This window comes from Pinus tabuliformis, chromosome 9 (assembly GCF_031772625.1).
Source record: "Pinus tabuliformis cultivar Carrire ecotype Pingquan chromosome 9, CPIR1, whole genome shotgun sequence".
Lineage (NCBI taxonomy): Eukaryota > Viridiplantae > Streptophyta > Pinopsida > Pinales > Pinaceae > Pinus > Pinus tabuliformis.
The window spans coordinates 2,015,603,576-2,015,628,078 of NC_142307.1; the positions used below are offsets into that span (position 1 = coordinate 2,015,603,576).

Consider the following 24,503-nt stretch of genomic DNA (forward strand, 5'->3'; position numbering starts at 1 on the left):
GCTCAGGAGATAGAGCAATCATTTGAACAGATGGATACATATATGGAGAAACAGGAGTTAGAGCAAGACATCAACCTCATTCCTCACCACCAAGAGGTCGACCAACTAACTTCACCACATCTAGAAGAGGAGAAAGTCCCAAGCGACCAAGGAGACACTGAAATCCTTGGAGATCAGCCGGAAGGAGAGATGCACAACATCTCATTCGACGAGTCTCAACATAGAGTTGTGCAATCTCACAGAGTGTCGACTCTGGATGATCATACATCTCCTGCACAGTTTGAGGAATGAGTGATTGTGTCTAACGTGCGCAAAAATCCAATAGCATTGGACGATGCTACCAGAGCATATGTCGAAGCCACTAGCTCGAGTGTTTGCTTCCTGATAGCTGAGAACGAGCGAATGGCTAAGGAGCTACAGACGGCCAAGCAAGGAGGAGAATTGGTTACAACATCCACCTGAGCAGAATTGAAGAAGGCAATACTGGATGAAGTATTGTCCCTTGACACAGTCATGCGGGCGTTGTATTCCAAGTTTGGTACCGTGCATAAGGCAGTTGTCCATCTCAACGGTTGGCAACAACGATGTGATATAAGAGCACGTATCTTGTCGAACGTGCATGATGTTATTAATTACATGTAAACATGGATGGTGAGGTACAAGGGAGCCCCGTTACACTTGCCTAAGATGATGAACCCAGAGCGGTCAAGCTGAAGGCACGCATCCAGAGTTAGATCCGGAACTATGAATATCTCTCGCAACTCATCACTAGACTACAGGCTTCCCATGCATGGGTATTCAAAAGTATGGATGTTGTTGTGCACGCACATGCGATCCCATCTATTGGGACACTCACCTAGGTGAAGAAAAAGGCACAGGTCCAACTGGAGTTTGACTCGTACTTTGACGAGTTGATGCGCATAACCACCAGCCTAGAATTGATGATTAGTGCAGACACCATGCAAAAGTATGTTACTGGTCTGGCTGCACTCAAGATAATGATGTGCATGCTATTAGAAGAGTTGGACAGAGGAGCCCGAGCAGTATACCTGGATGTTATGGAGGCAAGAGTTCGTTTCCAGAAAGCTGTCACCTTAGAGTGCACGTACACCATCGCGGACTATCGAGCTTGGAATCAGTTCGCTACTATCAACCACCATGAGGATGTCGAAGAGTTGGTCTTCCAATAGTTGTCCGAGTCATAGTGATGTCTTGCATGGCTTGCTCAAGCTTATTTTGTCTCGCATGGGCACTTGTGCAGATTGTATGTAATGTCTTGTCAAGTGTAAGTTCCAGTGTCGATAGTTGGATGTAACAGTCATAGAGTAGATGAAGAGTCATGAGGGTAGTTGAACTGTCACAAAGGGGAATGTCAAGGGCCACCCCACCCTTTGCTATATATGGTCCCTCATAACTCATTGTATAGGCTTTTGGTTAGCCAAGCTTATGATAGGACTATCTTAGAGAGAGCTTGCAAAATATTGTAACGAGCCTTGGCTTCTCCACTGTGCATAGCTAGTATATCTCTTTGGAGGAGCAGGCGACAGTGACTGTAACGTTCTGCTATCGGAACTAGTGGTTGGACATGGATGTATTGTATGACTGGAACTTACACTTCTTAATATAACAGATCCAACATGTTTCATGCATATGTCGTATTGTATTTCAACTATCTTGTTTACTCTAAATTATATATGTATATGTTTGCTTACAAATGCATGTGTAGCTATTTTCTGTATATGTATGTATGAATATTTCTGAAATGTGCTGTTGGTTTAACCATCACTTTATATTGCTAGCTTACTTTCCTTCCATGTTGTGATGCATCTTTTCTCATGTGTTCCCTTCTTAACTGCGTGCTTTCACAAGTTTCCAAGGGGCGCACTCACCTCACCCTCCGTGTGTTAGGACCGCTCATGCACCTTCCTTGACTTACTACATATGTCACACCCTTGCTACCAACAGGGACATCTTACTTGCCTCTATGGGAAACCGCGGTCAAGGTAATACAGTACGACCCACTGCTGGGACTCCTACATCAAATGGTCTGAGGTCTAATTGGGACTTCTTACCGGGGAGATCCCCTGACATGTTGGCGGGTCCAGCACTATCAACAGACCTATTCTCAGCCTGCATGGGGCAGTTCTACTGGAATTTGCTTTTGGTTGGGTAACTCATCTTTGTACCCTTTCCAAAGGACTTATGTTACTTTGATTTAATTTTTTTTTTCCTTGATCCGATTTTTGTATTTTTTATCGTATCATCCAAAGCCCTGGGCTCATCAAATTTTATCCAATCCTCATAGGACTTAGGTAGTCCATTGAGAAAGCACTAAAAATTCACCTTCTCATCCTTGATATATGGCACATAACACAACAAATTCAAAAATATATTGCTAGCTTCCCTAACTTCAAGTCATGGAATTCCTTGATCTTCCCCTCATAATATCTTTCTCACAAAGATTTGCTCCCAAAATATTTGTTGAATTGCTTCCAAGTGATCTTTCTCTTACTATTTTCTTTTACACTCTTAAGGTATTCCCACCATATGAAAGCTCTTTCACTCATGTTGATGATTTGCACTATGGCCTTCATATTCTTGAGATAATCATGCACATGAAAGTGTTTCTTTAATCCCAATAGCTAGGAATTTGCCTCTTCACATTTTTTGATTTTACCATCGAAGGTGGTGTTGAGCCACATACATAAAATATTTTTCACAAACCATTGCGCCATTATCATGATTTCTCCTCCGCAAAAGACTTAAAATAATACACCTAAAACAACTAAAATTGTAAATCTTAAGTAAGTGGGGTCCCCTAGATAAATAAGAAATATTGACATGACATTATATTGACCTGACATCATTGTATAACTTCATGTTTTTTTTTTCTTCACCTCAACACGTGGCAATATAAGTTATATATGGTTATGATGCATACTTTCCATATATGGGTTCAAGATTTTAATTTGATACATTTACGAGATCGAAAATTAGAATTTCATTGTCGGTGCTTTTTCATTGCAATTCAATAATTAATTTTTATTTGACAATCTTGTTGCATAGCATAATCCCATATGCATAATACATAGTATTACTAAAAAATGATTAAGCTCCAATCTAATGATCTGGTTATATCTATGATATATAATGTATGGATATGAAAGTATATTTTTCTAAAAAAGGTTATGATAACGTTGGCCTAGCCTTAAAAAAACAATGGAATATGATCATAAAATGGTTTCAAAAGCATGTCTAACCACCCCCGTTGGTGTTGTAGGCACATGTGTAAAGATGTTAATCACATATCGTGAAATGTCAAAACATGCAAGGTTGTCCTTGTAAGTATTATAATATGGTTGTTTATATTCAAACTTTAACATGACTCAGCAAACATTGTTGGCCCATACACTATGCTTTTTTAAAGGGCATAAGGCACATGATATAACAGAAGAATAAGCTTCTGGAAAGTGGTGTGCCCACCCAGCATTATCAACATATATGCCAAATGGTGCATGGTGTGAGATATATGATCGTGACACTATATGCAACACACTATTTGCAAAAATACACAGATGAATCATACGCCACACGTTATGAAATTTTGGTTAATGAGCATACAACACTGAGTCGACAACACAAAGATTAATTTGATTGTGACCATGGCAGAAAAAAAACTTGCTCTGTCCAAGTCGTAAATAATATGTCCGTAATGACACTGTGGGTATTATATTTTTTTAACTATCAAAATTTATTGTTTGTATTTTCTTACACTATATGGGTGACGTCTCCAAAAATTTGAAGACAAGTAAAACTACTGCAAATCGATTCTAAATATCAAAATTCTAAAAATCGAATTGGTATGACGCTTTCATATTCTTTGTATCATCTTACACTTAAGTCTAAAAATTTAAATACCCCGCTTTCAACTGAAGTAGACAGTTAAGCCTGACAGACTCTCATTGTATACCTCTTATTCTAGAATGAAGGCTTGCAACTCTCTGGAATATTTTTCATGCTCTTAAAACTGCTCATAGGAACCGTCAACAACATATCAGAGGAAAATAAAATTCATGCTCACAGGTATGCCCAGAAATCAACCCCTCCTCTCTGATTAATTGTTTTCTATCAAATACTAGGCTTGTTCAGTCAGCTTGAACATGAAGCAAGGGTTAATCCCTCTCACGATTTTCCTATTTCACCATACCCTGTGTAAGATATGGTGTTGTTTTCATAATGTAAAATCTCTGCTTATTCATTATTACCCCATTTTTTTTCATGGTTTCATTTCCTGGGTTCATTTAGCAATGTTTCAATGGGGTTATGTGTCCTAGGGATGGCCATGACACGACCCACAACCCTAGTCCATGAATTGAACCTCCAGCCTTGTAAAGTCTCAACCAAAGCCAAACCTCAAAGCACGAAAACCCTGTGTCGTATAACTTTTGTGGGCAACACCGTTTATCTCTCATGGTCCGGAAAAGTTTCAGGAATAGTTTTGAAAGGGGTTTGTCTATATTGCCTCATGAGTCAGGTATAAGCCCAATCCTGCTACTCAACACACAACCCTTGCTATACATATATATTTACGAACCCTTACAATTTGTTCCCTCATTTTCGGGTTGTCATGCGTCCCTAGCCCATTTTCCAAATCCACAATGCACCTCAGTATTAGCTTGTTCCAGCCACCTCGTGGCCATGGATAGCAAAGTTCAGGCCTAAGAAATAGAACCAACTAAAAATTTGAAACAAATGATCACTCATTGTTTATAAGATAAAAAAAAATGGTTTATGTCTGCGCTAAGTCACCTTGGACCATGTACTGGTCTCATAGAGTCACTATACTCTTCTATTGCGAGCTCGTGATGTTTCTTTATAGCCTTGCTGGGATACATGGCCCCCCTCTAGCCGCAGTATGCTAATACATTCTTCACTCTTTAACCTTTTCAATGAGCCTTCGTTTTCCCAAAACGGATACCAGAAACTCAATTTATGGCCATGGGAAGTTAATGGCTTAGCCACTGTATTTCTTGTGCGGAGATAGGGTTTGTGCGGAGAAATGGGTTGTGCGGAGATAGGGTTGCGCGTAGATAGGTTTGTGTGGAGGTTAGGGTTGTGCAGAGAAAAGGTTTGTGCAGAGATAATGTTGTGTGGAGGTTAGGGCTTTGTAGAGAAAAGGTTTGTGCAGAGATAATAATGTTCAAAAGAAATGGTAGGAAAGTACAATTTAAAAATTGGTGAAGTATGGGATACGGTAAATATTTATGCAGAGAAAAGGTTTGTGCAGAGACAAGAGACAAGGTTGTGTGGAGGTTAGGGTTGTGCAGAGAAAAGAGAAAAGGTTTGTGCAGAGATAATAGTGTTCAAAGGAAATGGTATGAAAGTACAATTTTAAAATTGGTGAAGTATGGGATATGGTAAATATTTACGTGGAGAGGGATGTTATGTGGAAGAATATGAAGTGGGGTAAATGTTTTAAATAATTTAGAATTTTTTAAAGTTTGGGAACTAATATGTGTGAGGAGAAATAATGATATTTTTTGGTATATGATTTTTATTTTTGATTCTGTAAAATGTTAGACAAAACTGAAACATAGGGCTATTTAGCGAGAAGATGGAAATTAACAATTTATTTCTTTATACTATTTCTTTTTTCCTCTTTCTTTTCAAAAGAAAAGTCATTCTTGCTGAGAAATTGGTTAAGTGATCTCACTTTATTATAGATGCAAAATTTTGGGTCAGCAAGTCTATATGTAACTTGTTAGTAAATTATCCACTATATGCAAAAACTATTTGTGATAATTTAAAATGTGTCATAGGAATACAGTGAAAACATTTGAAAGCTATGTCATTTGTCACAACATTTAGAATATGGTTTTAAATGGCTTCATACATCTTTAATGAAAAAATAATACTTACCTTATAACACCATGTTCAAGTTTGATATGCATTTGAAGATTACAAACATAAAGTGAAGGTGAAGCAAGGTGAAACAATTATAAAACATCAGAGGCTCAAATTGACAAATCTAGGTGGTGAGGGTATTGATAGAGCTAGAGAAGGGACTTGCCACTAGATGGTGGGTGCTACCTAAGTATTCAATTCATCATATCTAGAGCATGGTTAGACACCAGGATCAAATATTGTGAGAAAGATTCAAGTTATGAGTATCAAATATTGTGAGAAAGATTCAAGTTATGAGTGCCCCAAACGTGATTATAAAGTAGATAAGAGGTGCTTATAGGATGGAAAGTTGGTTTTGATAAAAAAATTGAACAAGTGAAGGCAATGGCATTGACATTCAAAGATATTATGTACCTAAATTCTTACAACTGGAATAAGGTACCTCAATGAAGATGGAATCAATATATGACTTTGTTTGAGAATACATGTAGCAAGATGGAATTAAGATATGCTTTTGTTTGAGTTCACATGTCATGTTATTATTGACGAGGATTGTTAACCTTCGTTGCAAGTTGGGTTATTAACAATGATGATGGTTGTTGACGTCAATACCAACTCAGATTATTAATGATGATGATGATTGTTAACATCTATATCAACGTTGGTTTATAAAACTTAAAAAAGAAAATGATAAGAAGTTAATTGATTTACTTTAGAATTTTATTCATATATAAAGAAAATTCCTTAAATCTTCGTAACTTTGATGAGATAAAAAGATAAAACAGTTCATATTATAAATATTGCGCAGTTCAAAATCTTTACTAGGCTGATAAAATAAGTTTATGAAACTTAAAAAAGAAAAAGTAAAGAATTAATTAATTTGCTTTATAATTTCATTCCTATTTAAAAATCTTCCCTAAATTCTTATAACTTTAATGAGATAAAATAATAAAAAGTTCTAAATATTGTGGAGTTCAAAATATTTACTAAACTGATAAGATAAGTTAGATAAGTTTACGATGAATTGTTTTTAGACCATAAATATATTATATTAAAAAATTAATACATTTCAAGTGAATATTGAGCACCCACACAGTAATCTTCTGTTCCCTCACTTTCAAAATAAAAAGTAAACCATTCATGGAAGTATATGATTTGCTGAAAAGATATGTAAAATACCACCATTCATGGAAGTATATGATTTGCTGAAAGGATAGGTAAAATATCATTTTTTAAATAAAAAATTATATATTTTCTTTAAGGAAAAAATAAATACATATATTTTATACTCCATTATATTTTACTGCGTGCAAAATTAATTAGGAACAAATTATAAATAAATTTATATACCATTTTAATAAACATTAAATTTGAAAATATTAAACTGAAATGGATCTGTACCACTACCACATATACAAACACACACCATCTCATCATTTCGACGACATCATTTAAAATACGTGTGTACTATTGGTTTGTGAGTTAGAAGGGTAAGATTTCAGCGAAACTTCTGAATCGATTTTGAAAAGACCACATGGAGAATGCTTTCCTTAATCCATACACCGATATGAACCATTATCAATCAATGAAAAGTTGCAGAGCAGGGAAGGTTGTGTGTGACAGAGATTAGAATGATTAAGGCTTGAGCAACTTGACAAACAAATCTTCAACATCCTTTGCATTAGACCATCCATGCACTTCAGCCTTGACAAGATCACAGTTCTTGTGAATAAGCTTCCACAGAGGGTATCTGCCAAAACAGTAATCCACACCACATCTTCATAAGAACTTGACCAACATTAATATCACAGAAAGAATCCCGGGAAAACAAGAATTTGGTTTAATGGTCTCACTTACTCTTCTCTGGGCAAAACCTGATCTCCAACCCTCAACTTCAAAGAAGGGCAGAAATCTCCACTTCCATCTCCTAGATAAATAAATTGCTTCATATCAACTGATTCCCCTTCCAAGCACTTTGGCATCATCTCATCTATTATTGCCCCCTGCAACACAGAACATTATCAGCATGCAATATTTTTAAAACAATTATTTGTATTCAGAGAAGAAAAGTGAGATGAATTGCACAGTTAGAAAAGGGATGGAATGATCCATCAACTCTTTGGGTATTTGTGTGTATTCATTGGATGCATTTTCCATTGGGTGCAGACAATAGAAGCATAAATACATTTAAACACTGATCCAAATTCTTATCTCAAATCCAGACAATTAATTTTAAAGAATAAATAACTCTATATGTGCATATCAGACCTGTACATTATAAGTTATAGGTTCAAATATACCTATCAAAACATGTGTTGTTATACTATATCACTAAGCATATAAGACCCCGGTTTAGATGGGTGTTTGCTCATATGTAACAGTACACAAGAATGAATACCTTGCACATATTAGGAGGGCAGAGGGTGCAGCCATGAGGGGGGCCTTCAGTAAAGGGATGAAAAGGCTGAATCCTCAATCTCCCCTTCTCATCAACAAATGCTGGATTTGTCTTAATCTCAGTGAAGTATTGGAGCAAGTCATGGGCTTGAAGAATAGTCTTTATGAAGAACATATTAGCATCGCTCACAATTCGAAGTTCACACCTGCAATACAACAACAATCAAAGAATGTTTGATTACAATAAGTCAAGATTTCTTCAATGAAATCTATTAAACTTAAAAAGAGGAGAAAGAGCCATGATATCATCACCCACCCCATGGAGAAGGCAAATTTGATTGCTCTTATCATTTCTGGGTACAGAGGAATAGTCTTCAAACTCTGTTCAATATCGCTTATAGTTTTCCCCTGGTCATGCAGCTCTTCCATCATTTTATCCTTCACCCACCAGCCAGCATATTAATTGCAGAAAAACTCAAGGATGCTTCTAGCATTTCTAGTAAAGCTGACTACGTGAGGATTCTAATGAGCACCTGCTGGTATGAATCTAACCAAACGCATAACAAAATTGGGCACAAGTTGCAGCAACCCCTGAACTAACAAAAACTCAAACTCACATTACATGAAGATTAAAGTACGAATAGTAATTAGTTACCATGAGAGTATTCCATGGAAGGGTGGGGAGCAAAGCCTGGAAGAGCGGAGTGGCTCCTAGCTGTTCAATCACCCATGGATCGCTGTCACAGTCGATTATGGTTTGATCAAAATCAAATACAATCACTGTACCACTGCTCTTCATGCATCCCATAGCTGTAGGAAAATGGATAGTTAAAGCAGAGAGAAGATGAGAGAGAGATTTGTGTGTATGAAGAGGGATGTAAAAAGGGCCTTTTATAGTAGAACCACCACCAGGGAATATTAAGGTAAGGAAGCATATGCGAGGAGGATATTCACATGAATCCCAAAAGCGAGACATGACTCACTAATTTCTCGCGTGTTCCATCTGCACCAACGAGCGAGGAGTCCATTACCACAGAGCATAATATTCACAGCATATGCTTTGTTTTCTGTGGCTCCTCTGCTCCTTGTCTATGGTTTCTGTTAAAGTGATTCATTTGTTTATCGTTGGATTGGCTGTTGGATTGGCTTTCCAGGATTGGCTGTTGGATTGGCTTTCCACTTCATGTTTCAGAAAGGAGATTGGAGATATTCCGTAAGATTTTAATATGTTTGAGTAGTTCAGGAATTTCTTGACAGGCGTGTTGTACTTGTCTAAGGCCTCAGATAAAAACACATTTGAAAAGAAAAAGTAAAAGACAAAAAAGAAAAAAAAGAAAAAGGGTGATATTTATTATTATATGTATTGGATGATATTGACCATTATATTTATGGGTTATAATTTTAATATAGATGATGTTGTAATAAGCTATTCATATTTATTTTAATAGATTATTTTAATTATGAATATGAATTTACTAAATGCAGGGCCAGATTAAATCTTTCAACATGTAAATTTATTTTTAAATATAAAGAAAAATTTATATTTCAAGAAATTTAATCTCTCTCCACACTTATTTCATTCAATAATTATTTATAATATTATTTATATTATAAATAAATTTCACATTTTTATACATAAAATTATTTTTATTTTTAATTTTACTGAAATTTTTATTAGGAGTAAGATAATGTCATGTAATGTTATAATTAAAAATATTAAAATAATAATTTAAATTAACAAATTAAAAATAATAATAACAATAAAAATTAATGTTGGTCATAATTTTTTTTTCTAGTTAAGGCTAACCTAAGTACCCATGGGGATTTGAATCGGTGACCTATAGCAAGGAGTGCCTTAACAACGCACCCATTCACCCCCAATCCAAAACGCCGTGGGCAATGTTGGCCATAATTAAAATACATCAATTTGCACATTAATTTTACATCACTACGATTAAGAAATGTAATTTCTTCAATACTTAATATGGAGATGATAAGATATAGTATTATTGATATCACATGATATGTAATTCATTGTACATTAAGTTTACATGTGATTTTTAAAATAAAAATATATTAATAACAAAAAATATTTTGTAAAATATTTCAATGTACGTATCAAATAACATGATTTTATATCTACTTTAAATTAAAAAAAAAAAAATTCTTATTTTTTTAAACTAGATGTGTAATTTATTTTATTTCTAGTATGTAATTGATATATGAGATTTTAAAATTATCAATAACAAATTAAAGTTTAACATAGGTTGTAAATAAAATATTTCAATACCTACTTTGAGTAAAAGATTTTAACATGAAACATATATAGAGAGAAAGATTGAGAAAATTCTTATTCCATTAATACTTGTTTTCTAATTCAATGTACGAGGGATATTTGTAATTTTTGCAATGCTTAATATGGATTTGATATTTAATATTTAGAAAATATTAATAATAAGAACAATTAAATTTAATATGGAAATTGTAAATTATAAATAAAATATTTCAATGTCAACTACATATCTATTATACCAGCGTAGATCCATCTCAACTCTAGATCTACCCAGGAGGATCAAATCTCTCACTCTAAAAGATGTTTGCATCTCAAGAGATTTGATCCCTTTAGGCATTTGGTAAATCCAGAGCTAAAATTGATAATTAATACATAGATATATTTATGATTTTTTTTCGTATTTTTTATATATATTTTTTGAAATATCAAAAACTACTATAATATATATATATATATATATATATATATATATATATATTCTACTATAATATCTCTTTATATGTAAGGGCGAAGCCTCTCTAAATGCAATATATATTCTACTATAATATCTCTTTATATGTAAGGGCGAAGCCTCTCTAAATGCAATCAATGAAATAGTGAGAGGGATTATATATATATATATATATATATAAATAATTTGATGTCACATAAATTTTAAATCAACAAATTTAATTATGTTGAGTGTTTAATATATCGAGGTTTAATATAGATATAGGTTGGTTTATGTAGATATTTAACTATTTATTAAACAAAAACTATAACATTATGCTATATTCATTTGTGACACATCTTCCCATACTGAATTATTGTTTTATATTGTGACAAAACAAATACTTATAAGTGTGTGACTTCATAATTAGATGCCACTACAATATGCATTAAAAAATTGTGAAATGCACATTAATACTTAATAGGTTTTAAAGATAAAATGATTAAGAATTTAAGGATTAAGAATTTAAGTAGTCTTTATAATGTGATAAAAAAGAAAACTAGGTGAAATTATTGTAACAATTCTGATAAAAGTTTCATATAATAAAAGTTAATAAAGGGAAAAATAATAACCACGATTGATAGGACACTTATTCCAATTTGAATGTTGGGCAAAACGTCCTAGTGTGGGTGTTCATTTGGTTTAGTATGGCTAAGGAAATTGGCAAAAGCAACGACTAAGGCTTTGGAAAAACAAAATGAAAATTTTGGCACATTTATTTATGAAAATTATGGAAATTAGGAGAAAAGGAAGGTGAAAGGTCATAGGTTGCATGTGAGGAGGAAAATAATGGAAAATGAAGAAAATAGAGGCAAAATTGATAAAAAGGCTTCTGAGGATCAGTTTGTAATTGTTTGTCAGTTCAGTTTTGAAGCTCTCTCATTATTCTCTCTCTTTCACTCTTGGAAACTTAGAGATTTCTTGGAGCACTTGGCATTGGACCAAGAAAGACAAAGTTGGACCAAGAAAGACAAAGAAGGCAAGAGGAAGGAAGGAGTAAGCAAGGACGAGCAGGGTCAAACAACTACAATAGGATTCTTTACATGTATCAATTTGCATGTGTGTTTTCCTTGCTAGATTTGGCATGCATGGTATTGCATGTGGTTATTTTGTTGTTATGGCATGGGTTTTTCTAGGTGTGAGAGTGGTTTCAGCTTAGACTTTCCATTTCCGGATAGGCTTGGTGTGATGGGGTTCTCATGTTTTGGTTGATCGGATTGTTGTATGGATTAGAAGTTGAGTGAGGTGGATCTCTAAATGATAGAACACATGGCCTAGTGACCCCTAAACCGGATTGTGGGTTGCGGTAAAGCTAGATTTTGTGTTGCCTCGGTGGGTCTAGGAATCCTCGACTGGTGAATGACGGGATATATGGTAAAGCTTAGAGGTGGGTGCTCTCCATTAGGCCTAGTAATATCAGAATGGGATATGTGGTAAAGCTTGGAAAGTGGGTCTCGGCTTAGGGCTTAGTGATCCAATGCGGATTGCGGTAAAACCTGAGAGACTAGAAGACAAGAAAATTCCTCATGGTGTAGGTAGAGAAATCCGATGGCATCCATGCTTGTTTGGCCTAGTGATCTGGTGGAGATCATGGTAAAGCCTGTTATTACATGTTTATTGTGTTGGCCTAGTGATTCGGGATGGATTGTGGTAAAGCTTGGTTTTATTGATGAGGGTGAGGTGGTTTAGCCTCATGATGCCCTCATTGGTTCTTTTTGTTGAGTCCCACATTTATTCTTGGAATATGGCACGAGGGTGAATAGATGAAGAGAGGTTTTGGCTTAGCAATTCTATGGTCGAGAGGAACGTGGTAGTCCCATTCTGGGTTGAATTTTTCATTCATTAATAAGAGGTTATCTCTTTTATATCTTATGTATAAATGTACTAGTTTATATGTGGATTTTATGACTGATGCATCCTTGATATTTCTATTATTATGTTGGTTATAAGCATGCATTATGACAGTGATGATGTATGGATTTTCTCATGTTTTGATTGGTAAATGAATGAACAATGTATCTATGACCTAATAGGTGATAATGCGACTAATGATATAAGGGAGCAATGCTTCTTAGTGATTCTCAGATAAGTATGAGACCCATATGCTTAAATATGTTGTTTACACCTGTAGATTACATATTTGTGATATGTTTGACAAAATGTCTATCATGGCTAGTAGGGGTCCAATCAAGCCCTTGTTTAAGTAATTGCATTTGTATCATCATTCCCTTGTTATCTTCCTGTTCTGAAGGTGATTTAATTTGGGCAGTGCCTTGGGCTCTAGACCTGAAAGAGTGGCTCAATACCGGGGATGCTGGCACATCATTGAGAAAAATAATCCCTGGACGATGGACTGACATGTTGTGGGAGCGTCCAAAGCCTTCTAGACGCTGGCATGCCCATAGCATGGGAGAGTCCGAGAGTTAGTTGGTTTAGAAACTCAGTGGGACCCAGGGGTTGGTTGCCAAAAAGGTTGGGATGGTTCTTGGGAGTCCTCACGTTGATGTGGAAGGTCTGTATGTTGTGTTTCCGATGATTCCACTTCCTTAAGGTCACATTGGAGGTTGGATCCCATGGTGGTAGTGATGTCACCATGTGAATGAAGATGTTGTTGTTGTGAAGTGTGTCGTCATGAGTGTATGATTGATTTGTTTATGTTTGTGCACTGTCAGTGTACATTGGTATGGATTTTGTTGTCATGCATGAGGTCATGGTATGTGTAGTTGATATGGCCATGCATTAATGACTGGACTCTAGCTAGAATGATGGTTACATGGTTATATGCTTATGTATTATATGTCTATATGTTGTTATGATTATGTTACACATGTACTACGTTGATTTGATGATCTTGTAGATGAGATATCCTCCCTGAATTATGCTAAGGTACCTTGGTTTATTGTGATTTGGTTTAGCTAACATAGTATGCCTTTAAGAGATCAAAATATCTAGCAAGATGGTAGACTACAGAGAGTTTCCCTATGAATAAGATGAGTAGCGTGCTGTTGAGAACTCTTTTGACTTAACAGACACATAGAGAAGCTTGAAGGAAGAAATAAGAAGTTGTAAGGCAGACAATGGCAAAATCATGCAGGCATAAGATAAACAAGTAGATGTTAATGAAATACTCCTTTAGAGTTTGTCAAAATTGCAGCATCAAGGGCCAGTTATGATCAACCATGGACAAGAGGACAAAACTAATGGGGCATATGGCAGTAGGTTTCATGGTGGTCACAAGTCAGATAGAGATGACACAATGAGAGATGGCAAGTTGTTGGATACTCCGAATAGGAGAGGTGATGGACACATGTATTATTCTAGTTTTGGTTCTGACAGACATTATGATTGTCATCGTTATCATCCTTACAGGAGGAGTGATAGGGGATACTTGCCAGATGAATTTAAGAAAGCAAATCCACCTACTTTGATAGAGATGTGAAGAAGCTAGAAGATGTAGAGGCTCAAATACTTGGGATGAAGTTGTTCTTTGAATTGCATAATTACACAGATAACATGAAGGTCAGAGTAGCAATCTTCAGCCTAAGAGGTAAAGCAGAAATTTGGTGGGAAGATGTGAAGCGGGTCAGAGACATCAAGACATATGACTTGACTTGGCATGAGTTCAAGAGGATTTTCAGGAATTACTTGTCATAAAGGTACTACGACAGTAAGGCCAAAGAATTCTATGAGCTAAAGATGAGATCAATGATAGACGAAGAGTACATGACTAAGTTCTTGGAGCTATTGAGGTATGTACCATATCTTAAAGATGAGAAGGCTAAAGTTTAATGATTTGTCAGTGGTTTTCCATTGGCTTTTAGAGATTGAATTGAGTATGATGAGCCTCGGTCACTTAAGGAAGTTATTGGGAAATTGAAACATTGCTATGAACAATCAAAGCATAAGAATGAATCTTAGCAAGGTTGGAAAGGGAAGGATAAGGATAAAGGTAAGGGTAAATGGCAGCCAGAAAGATCAAGGCCTCAGAATGCAGAAGAGAAAGAAAAAGTGGCACCACAAAAGAAGTTCAATGCATCTAGATAGGGACATGGGTTACAATAACAACATGGAGGTGACAATACTAGACAGTTGGAGTGTTGGACATGCGGTAAGGAACACCTTAAAAGAGATTGTCCACAAAATCAGGGTGGTAGGCTTCAGATATATAGTACAAAGGAGACACATACTGTTGGGGATGTTGGTCAGAGCGTTCCTCGTATCTATGCAGCACTGGATAACAGACAGGTGGACCATCAAGCATCTATCATTGAGATGGATGGTAAGCTTTTTGATCAAGTTGTTTATATTTCGATTGACCCTAGATCTAATTGTTGTTATGTTAGTCCTTGCCTAGTGGATAAGTGTTGTTTGAATAAAAGAGCATGCAAAGTCTTGGTTAGTGCAGTTGGCTACACGTACAAAGAAGTGATTTCACCATTGGGTAAGAGATTGTGCATTTGATTTGAATGATATGCCTACCGCATCACATTTGGATGTATTACCATTGGGATCATACAATATGTTGTTGGGCATGGACTGGTTGTACCTTCATAGGACCAAGGTGGATTGTTATGACAAATCCATTGAGTGCGTGGATGACAATGGAGAAACAAGAGTCTTATAGGGAAGAAGAAAGCCACATTAGTTAGGATGGTGACAAATATGCAAGGAAAGAGCAGTCACAAAAAAGGATGTGTGTTATTTTGAGTGCATATTTCTAGTGACAAAGGTAAGGAAGTTGAGAATGTAAATTTTTTGAGCAGGTACCCAGTTCTACAACAGTTTTAGGATGTGTTCCCTGCAGAGATTTCAGAGTTGCCACCTCACAGGGAAGGATACTTTTCTATTGAGTTAGTGACAACGAGGTAGCTCTAACATCAAAAGCACCTTATAGGATGAACACACCTAAGTTGGTAGAGTTGAATTCATAGTTGAAGGAAATGTTGGACAAGGGATATATTAGGCCAAGTGTATTACCATGGGGCACACCGGTATTGTTTGTGAAGAAGAAGGATGACACTCTCAGATTGTACATTGATTACATTCAATTGAACAAAGTGACCATCAAGAACATGTATCCATTGCCGAGGATTGACAACTTGTTCGATTAGTGGAAGGGAGAAACAATGTTCTCAAAGATTGAATTGAGATCTAGATACCATCAAGTATGCATTAAAGAGGAGGACATTTACAAGACAACTTTCCGGACTAGGTATGGGTATTATGAGTTTGTTTTAGTTCCATTTGGTTTGACTAATGCTCCAGCTACATTTATGTGCTTAATGAATAGTGTGTTACGTACGTATTTGGATAAGTTTGTTATTGTGTTCTTCATTGATGACATACTGGTATATTCTAAAAATGAGGAAGAGCATGTCGAAAATTTAGCAGCAGTGTTGAGGTTGTTGAGAGAGCATCAATTGTATGCTAAGCTCAACAAGTGCAGTTTCTTTTAGAATAAGGTACACTACTTGGGACATGTGGTCTCCAAGGATGGCATAATAGTGGATCCAAAGAAGATAAGAGCTATCATGGAGTGGGAACTCCTGGGAATGTAGATGAGGGGATATATTTCATGGGGTTGACAGGATATTATAGGAGGTTCATCAAGAACTTCTCGCAAATTTCTGATCCTATTACATCATTGTAGAGGAAAGGTAAGAAGTTTGAATGGACAAAGGAGTGTGAGGCCAGTTTTGAGCATCTTAAACAGTGATTGACACATGCACCAATGTTAAAGATTGCAGATCCAGGCAAATAATTTTTAGTATGTACAGATGCTTGCAAGAGAGGACTTAGTGGAGTCTTTACGCAAGATGGACAAGTGGTATGCTTCGAGTCATGGAAATTGAATGAGCATGAGCAGAACTACCCAACACATGATCTTGAGTTAGTAGCGATCGTACATGCATTGAAGATGTAGAGACACTATCTTCTTGACATTAGGTTTGTATTGATGAGTGATCATAATGGGTTGAGATATTTGTTTGACTAGCTAAATCTGAATGCTAGGTAGGCTAGATGGTTGACCATGATCAATGGGTTCATTTTTGAGATCAGATACATCAAAGGAGAGGAGAAAAAGGCTGCAGATTCTCTTAGCAGGTGGATACAAGTAAACCATATAGCATCAATGAGTTCCTATGGGATAGATCTATAGGATATGATCTCGTAGGAAGGTCAATAGGATGTCAAGTATATGGAGATTGTGCAGAGGTTACAACATAGTTTAGGTAGTGGTATAAGTACATGTACATGTAAATGTGGTGGTATAGGTGTAGGTACATGTAGTAGTATAAGTACATGTATATGTAGTGGTACAGGTACAGATTTAGGTGCATAGGATGTGGACTATTGTCTCACAACATATGGACTAGTTAGATTTAGGGACAGGATATATGTGCCAGATAACAGTGAGCTCAAGGATGTGATCTTGAGAGAGTTTCATGCAAAACCATATTTAGGTCACCCAGGATATCAAAAGACATTGACCACAATGAATTTTATTATTGGCCGAATCTGAAGAAGAATGTAGCAGAGTTTGTGGCTAGGTGTTTTGATTGTCAGTGGATGAAGGCAGAGTGTAAGCATCCAGGTGGACTGTTATAGCCGATTGTGATTCTAGAACGAAATGGGAGGTCATTTCCATGGATTTTATCACAGGGTTGCCGAAGACAATGAGATAGCACGATTCCATCATGGTTTTTGTGTATAAGTTGACAAAGGTTGCGCATTTCATTCCAGTGAAGTCTACATTCTCAGTTACTGATGTAGCACATGTATTCATTAGAGATGTGGTTAGATTGCATGGTGTTCCAAAGAATATTGTGTCAGATAGGGATGTGAGGTTCACTTCCAAGTTTTGGAATGAGTTATTTGCAGGTTTGGGTACAAATTTGGCCTTCAGTACAACTTTTCATCCACAGACATATAGACAGACAGAGAGGGTCAATAGGATATTGGAGGACATGTTGAGGATGTACGTGATGCATCAACAACAAAAGTGGGAAGAGTATATTCCAATGGTAGAGTTCACTTACAACAATGTGTATCAGGAATGTTTGAAGATGAGTTTGTTTGAGGCATTGTATTGGAGGAGTTGCAATACTCCCATCAGTTGGAGTGATCTGATTAACAGGGTGTTAATTGGACCAAATTGTCGGCTAAAATGGAACAGGAAATGCGGGTAGTCAAGAAAAATTTGAAAGTAGCACATGATAGGTAGAAGAGTTATGCAGATTAGAACATGTTGTTTAAAGAGTTCCAGGTTGGGGAGTAGGTGTACTTGCACATCAAACCGAAGAAGAGCTCCTTGTGGATTGGATAATGTGCCAAGTTGGCACCCCAGTTTTGTGGACCTTTCAAAATCATTAAGAGGATTGGGTCAATATCCTATTTGTTGAAATATGGCAACAAGAATATTCCAATTTAATTTGTCCTTAAATTAAATTGTGAATTAAAATCGAATTTAGTCTTAACAACTACTTGGAAATAATTAATTAATTTATTTTAAATTAATTAGTTGGAGAAATTCAAGTTAGAAGTCTTTCTGAAGTCATGCAAGAGTTATCCCTTAAATTATGGAGATAAGATTGAGTTATATTTGAGTTGTAATTAGTTAACTTAGTTTACTGAGTTAAGTCTAGTTAAATTAGTTCGAAACTGTTTGAGGAACTAGTAGTGAGTTAACAGTCAATTGATGCATGCATGCACTCAACTAGTGCTACTCTAGTTAACTGAAGATTCCCTCATCAGAAAGTCATGCATGTCCATTTTGGGAAAGACCCAATTGAGATTAAAGTTCAAGGACAGTGTACTATTAGTTGTATGTGTTTTCTCATGGAGAAAACCCATGCATGCAGTCAAGGATTTAATCCTTGAGGATTGTGCAGTTTTGAAGAGAGATCATCCACTTGGTAGGAGGTTTTCCACTTGGTTGAAGGAGAATCATCCACAAGGAACAACGCAAGGAAATAGGAGCTTGGAGGGCAGAGAGGAAGGCTGGAGAGAAGCCAAGATTGTTTTTGAGCATCTGTGAAGATTGTACTGAGAGTTGGCTAGCTCTCATTATACTGAGAGTTGGCTAGCTGTGAGAGCTAAGGCTTTGTATAATTCCTATGTATTTCCACCATGTATGATAATACAATAGTGTGGGTTTTTTAGCTGAGGTTTTTCCCAAAGTATTTTCATGTGTATTGTGCCATTGATTCTTCTTCTTCTGGTTATATTGTTCAACTCGATATTTATGCTTCCGCAAATTGATAGTAGAAGTAGGTTATAGTATTCTGTTTTCATTTATATTGCATTATCAGGTTAACCTATCACAGATTCTCTACATGGTATCATGGCTAGATTTGTAGAAATCTCTACATGGTATCGGAGCTGTGAATAGTATATTGAGAAGAGAATTCGAAGTTTGAAGTTCGGGGTTGCAGGTGCAAATCAAATTCATATCATACTTCAAGATTGGACAATGGTGTTCTATGGCTTGAGACTCGAGTATGCCTTGGAAGGTAGCTCGAATTACATAGCATGGAAAGATAGAATGGAGGTTGTATTAGAAGACAATGGCTTGAAGGAATTCATTGATCAAGAAACCCCAAAGCCAGCTTCAACTAATGCACAAGAGTTGGCTAAGTGGAAGAAGTGTGTGGCGAAGGCGATGGATCATCCTTGAAGGAGTTCGAGACCATATTGTCTCGAGTCTCCATGGGAAGGATACTCCATTTTCAATGTGGAAGACATTGAAGGACCTCTACCAAAACAGTAGTGCCCAGAGGAAATTGGCGCTCAAGGATAAGCTTCGAAGAATCAAGATGGAGAAGGGCAATATTATTTCCACATATCTGAACAAGCTTACCACCTGTAGAGATGAGCTTGGCAGTGTGGGAATAACTACTGCCGATGATAATATGGTGAGCCTCGCTCTCCTTGGCCTTCCAAAGAGTTGGAATAGCTACTAGGACTCTGTGAATGGAAGGGAAAAATTGTTGGATTGGGAATGACTGTGGTCGAATCTTATGTAGGAGGAGATTAGGAGGAGCACATGAGATGGTTCTTCATCCAAGAATGATGAATCATGAAGAAAATTTGGCCTTAGCAAATAAGGAAAGGAAAGGGAAGGAGAAGGCTTCCCATTTCAAATCGAATTCTTCTCATGGAGGGAACAAGGGTGACATATCTAAAGTAAGATGCTTTAATTGTCACCATATGGGACATTATGCAACTAATTGCCCATCATAGAAGTCCAAGAAGGGATCCTCGGAAGGATCGAAAGCTGAGGAATTAGCCTCTCAATTCGAAATGGAATTTACCCTCATCGCATGCATGGTGTCATCGATGATGGGTTGTGTCTGGTATCATGATAGTGGAGCCTCATTCCACATGACCGACGATAAAAATTTATTCAGTACCTTGGAGGAGAAAGACCTCAAGATGCGTATAGAGATGGGTGACGACAGAAGGTATAGTGTTTTAGGAGTGGGCACGGTTGCTTTTTAGAGGGAGCATAGAGCTCCTCTCACCTTGACAGATGTGATGTATGTGCCTGGACTGAAGAAGAACTTGGTAACGGTTGCAATGTTGGAGGACAAAGGCTATGATGCTGTGTTCAGTAAAGGAAAGGCATTCTTAAGACACATAGCCACGGGTCAGACCAAGAGGATAGGGATTTGGGTGAAGAATCTTTATAAACTAGAGGTAGATGATTGTGCAACATTGAGTACGAAAGCAGAATTAGTACAAAGCCAATACATTGGCGAGTTGTGGCACATGCGGTTGGGCCATTTGCATCATGGGGCTTTGAAGATAATGCAACAGATATCTACAAGATTTCCCATTAAACACACATGGACAACAAGAGAGATATGAAAGATAAAACATGCAATACAATTTTATTAACAAGAGATTTACATTTATAGTACATTATGTGACTCTTGGGTTTCAGATCCCAAGGTCTCTTGGACTGCTTTGGTCTATTCGGCTTCCACACTAACCCATTTAGGATTAGGTGTCCAACATTCCCCCCCTTAATCCGAAGGGTTATGTATGAGTCCAAGAAGAGAGTTGTAATACAAAATGTGCAAAAAAATGCATGGCAGCACTAGGCTGAATGTGCTCTATGAAATGTTGGTAAAAAGGGCGGTGGTTTAAGGATGACCACCAACACTGGAACGCTTAGTGCAGTTCCCGGAACTCTTCCAAAACTGGCAAGAAACTGAAGTTTTATGCTAGAGGAAGTGATCCTATTGTTTTAAAGAGGGAAACCTTCAACCATAAAAGGGAGGTCTCACCCCACATAAAAGGTAAAACTTCAACCTGAAAAGGGAAGTCTCAACCTGTGATGGTTTAAGGATGACCAACAACTCTGGAATGCTTAATGCAATTCCTAGAACTCTTCCAAAACTGGCAAGAAGCTGGTGTCTTCTGCTAGAGGAAGTGTTCTCAATTGTGTTCCTGGAATTCTTCCAAAGCTGGAAAGAAGCTGAAGTCTTCTGCTAGAGGAAGTGTCCCAGATTGCCAACTGAAGGCATGTTCACGGACATATTTGTCTCTGGCTACAACTCTGAAACTGGTGTGGCAGGTTGTGGCTCAGGCTCGCTTGATGTGGCTTTGAAGCTTGTAGATGACCATCATTTCCCCCCCTGTCAGATACAAGGTGAGAGGATGGAGAAAACTCAACTGCAAGACCGTTCAATATTCTGGAACAAGTTCTGACATGTGTTTGGAATATCTTCTTGGCTGTTGATGCCCATTGCCAAGAAGCGATCCAACCAAGATGAATCTTTGTTCTTGCAGGACGTTTGTTTTTGAAGCATCTGTGTGAAGAATGACTGGTTTTATGACAGTGCTTACATGGATGAAGATCAAAACAATGATCTTTCAAATGGCCAACTCGGTCACAGTGTTGGCATTTCACAATTTGTTGTTGTTGTTGTTGTGGAAGAGGGGCAGAGTCTGGAACAGCTGAAGCTGAACTATTATGAGGAGCAGGTGAACTGTCATGAATGAATCCAACACTCTGAAATTGAATAGGCTTGGCATAGTCTGGAATATGAAAGGACAAGTCCTTGTTATATCCAAGACCAGTTTTGTGCTTGTTGTGGACAAGCTGTTCCCAAGGTCTAATGATGGGCTTGGGAAGTGCAGGCTGAGTTTCTGCATCTGCATGGACAACTGCTGCTTTATGGGGTACTAAATCTGAATGAACTGTAATATTATTGTCTTGTTGTTGATGGGTTGCAGTCTCAACATTCTGAATAGAAACAGGTTTAGAATGATGTCTATTTTGATGTAGCTCTTCTTGTTGTAGCTGTGATTCAAGCTGCAAAAAATCAATCTTTTCCTGTGCATTTTGTAGACATGTCTGAATTTTTGAGAGAGATCCTATGCTGATCTGTAATGTGTCATCAACAGTAGACTGTATAAGAGTTTTAATGAACTCTAATACTTCACTGATTCTGGCCATTTTTCTTCAATGTCAGATTTACACCTTAAAAACTGATCACAATTATTACTTTATGCAGAAAAGTAATAGTACACAGCAATATCTTGTATAAATGTGCAGCAAATGAATCAGGGAATCAATATATGTAGACAGACACTATAATGGGTTTTAAATACAATGCCACAATTGGGGCAAAAGCAACTGCAAACTTGCTTGGATCCTTCAAGTACACCTTCACTTTTAAATCAGAAATGATGACTATCAAAACTTCAATAACACCATGTCATGGGCAGGATTTGAATATTCATATGCTTTGACTAGGGCACAAATTAATATTCTCTGATCTGACCACTTTCTTGCAATGAAGAGAAGCAATGAGAGTAAATTCCAGCAAGGACTTTCAGACCTAGAATGCTTGGCTTTCTCTTTTAAAGACAGATAGCTTAATCTATTATGTGAACCTGTTTAGAAAATAAATGGGATACTCGGCCTTCCTAATGGAAGAAATATATATCAAGAGAAAATCGATGCTGCGAGATGGTGTAGCATGAAGAAAAACTAACGAATCACTTTACAAGGATCTCATTGCAAGAGCAAATCCACATTGTGAGTTGGTGTAGCGTGATGGAAAACTAGTGAAGCACTCTACAGGGATCTCATTGCAAATGAATTGATGCTCAAATGCACATACCAGATTGATCACGGATGTAGGTTACCATCTCCAAGATGACCATACCCCAGAACTTTAACTAATTCACCTCATATACAATAGATGTCACAGAGAGGTGTGATACTCCAGCTCGTTGTACAGGGATGTGATACTCAGGTCTGAAGCAATCAGTTTAGACTCCAATATAGCCACACGTCCAACCAGCGAGCAGTAACAAGTTCGAACCACCCAGAATAGCCTTCCACAAAATTGTGACCAGCGCAACAGTGCTAGGGATGCTCACACAAGTGAAGAGTATTCAGCTACCACCAGTTCGATTCTCGCACGAGCTTTCAAGCTGCCATGTTAGACAGGCATTCAACACATTCAACGTAATACTCAAAACTGATCAGCGTTAAAGAACACATATAAATATATGGGCAGCGCTCTGAGTGTTAATGGACAACGCTCTGAGTGTAAATGGACAGCACTCTGAGTGTAAGACCGCAATGCAAGACAACGCAAATATTCACCAGAGTTTTATACAACACATAAGGACAGCACAAAAATAATGCAAAACATTCCTCGTTCCTTGTTTCAACAGACTTTGATGGGAGGAGCAATGCGCGTGTATACCAACGGACGACAGCTTTCCTTAATCCTGGTTCGTCTTTCCACCATGCCTCGATGCGCACCAGTCCAAACACACATGCTTTCAATTCGGGCTTGAGTCTAATCAGTATTCTTGCCAAATAACCAACGCTCCATCAACTTCCAGCAAAAGAACATTCCACTATGATGTTACCATACCTTTTAATGGGATTCTGTCCAACACATATACTACCAGGACACACATAAGCCATGTACTGCAATCAATGGATTTTAACATTTTGATCCCATGACTTAATTAATGCACATAGAATTCACACCACTGAGGTCGAAATAGGAAGAACGGAGCAACGATGTTGATTGTAATTGCACCGAACCAAATAAGTTATTACATGTTGATCAAATGAGCCTTTGATGTTGTTCCAGACCTTGAGTCAACAATTCTAAGAGTGCACGTTCACAAAATCCACACTGCAATTCAATCGCTTCACCTTCTGAAACCACGACGGCCGAGTGATTGACCGCTCATCTTCCGATCGGGCAAGACTTCAGGGCGAGACTCCACACGTATATCGGTATTTGCATTGTACGCTGGTCCTTATCTTATTCAACAAAACAGAAACATGCTCCATAGATTGATACGCCTCTACATTCAACCCTATTTCAAATTCATTTATCGCAAACACGACTCATAATCATATGCACGCCTCAATTG

General features: G+C 37.2%; 1 protein-coding gene across 1 annotated transcript; it reads right to left on the reverse strand.

Annotated features, from left to right (window-relative positions):
* Window positions 1-7,305: 7,305 nt before the first annotated feature.
* LOC149157161 (inorganic pyrophosphatase 2-like) lies at window positions 7,306-9,176 on the reverse strand. Its single transcript, XM_089445577.1, has 5 exons — window positions 8,957-9,176; window positions 8,618-8,739; window positions 8,303-8,507; window positions 7,762-7,907; window positions 7,306-7,654 (listed from the first exon to the last, which is right to left on the reverse strand). The coding sequence occupies exons 1-5, from the start codon at window positions 9,107-9,109 to the stop codon at window positions 7,540-7,542; spliced, it is 741 nt and encodes a 246-aa protein (XP_089301703.1). The 5' UTR covers window positions 9,110-9,176; the 3' UTR covers window positions 7,306-7,539.
* Between the last annotated feature and the right edge of the window lie 15,327 nt (window positions 9,177-24,503).

Bases quoted from the DNA above. Each gene is read 5' to 3' on its own strand.
- LOC149157161 (XM_089445577.1), bottom strand. From the start codon at position 9,109: ATGGGATGCATGAAGAGCAGTGGTACAGTGATTGTATTTGATTTTGAT. The intron at 8,740-8,956 runs GTAACTAATTAC...TGGTGGGTGAAG, and splicing joins TTCCATGGAATACTCTCATG to GATAAAATGATGGAAGAGCT. The intron at 7,655-7,761 runs GTAAGTGAGACC...CTGTTTTGGCAG, and splicing joins CAGGTTTTGCCCAGAGAAGA to ATACCCTCTGTGGAAGCTTA.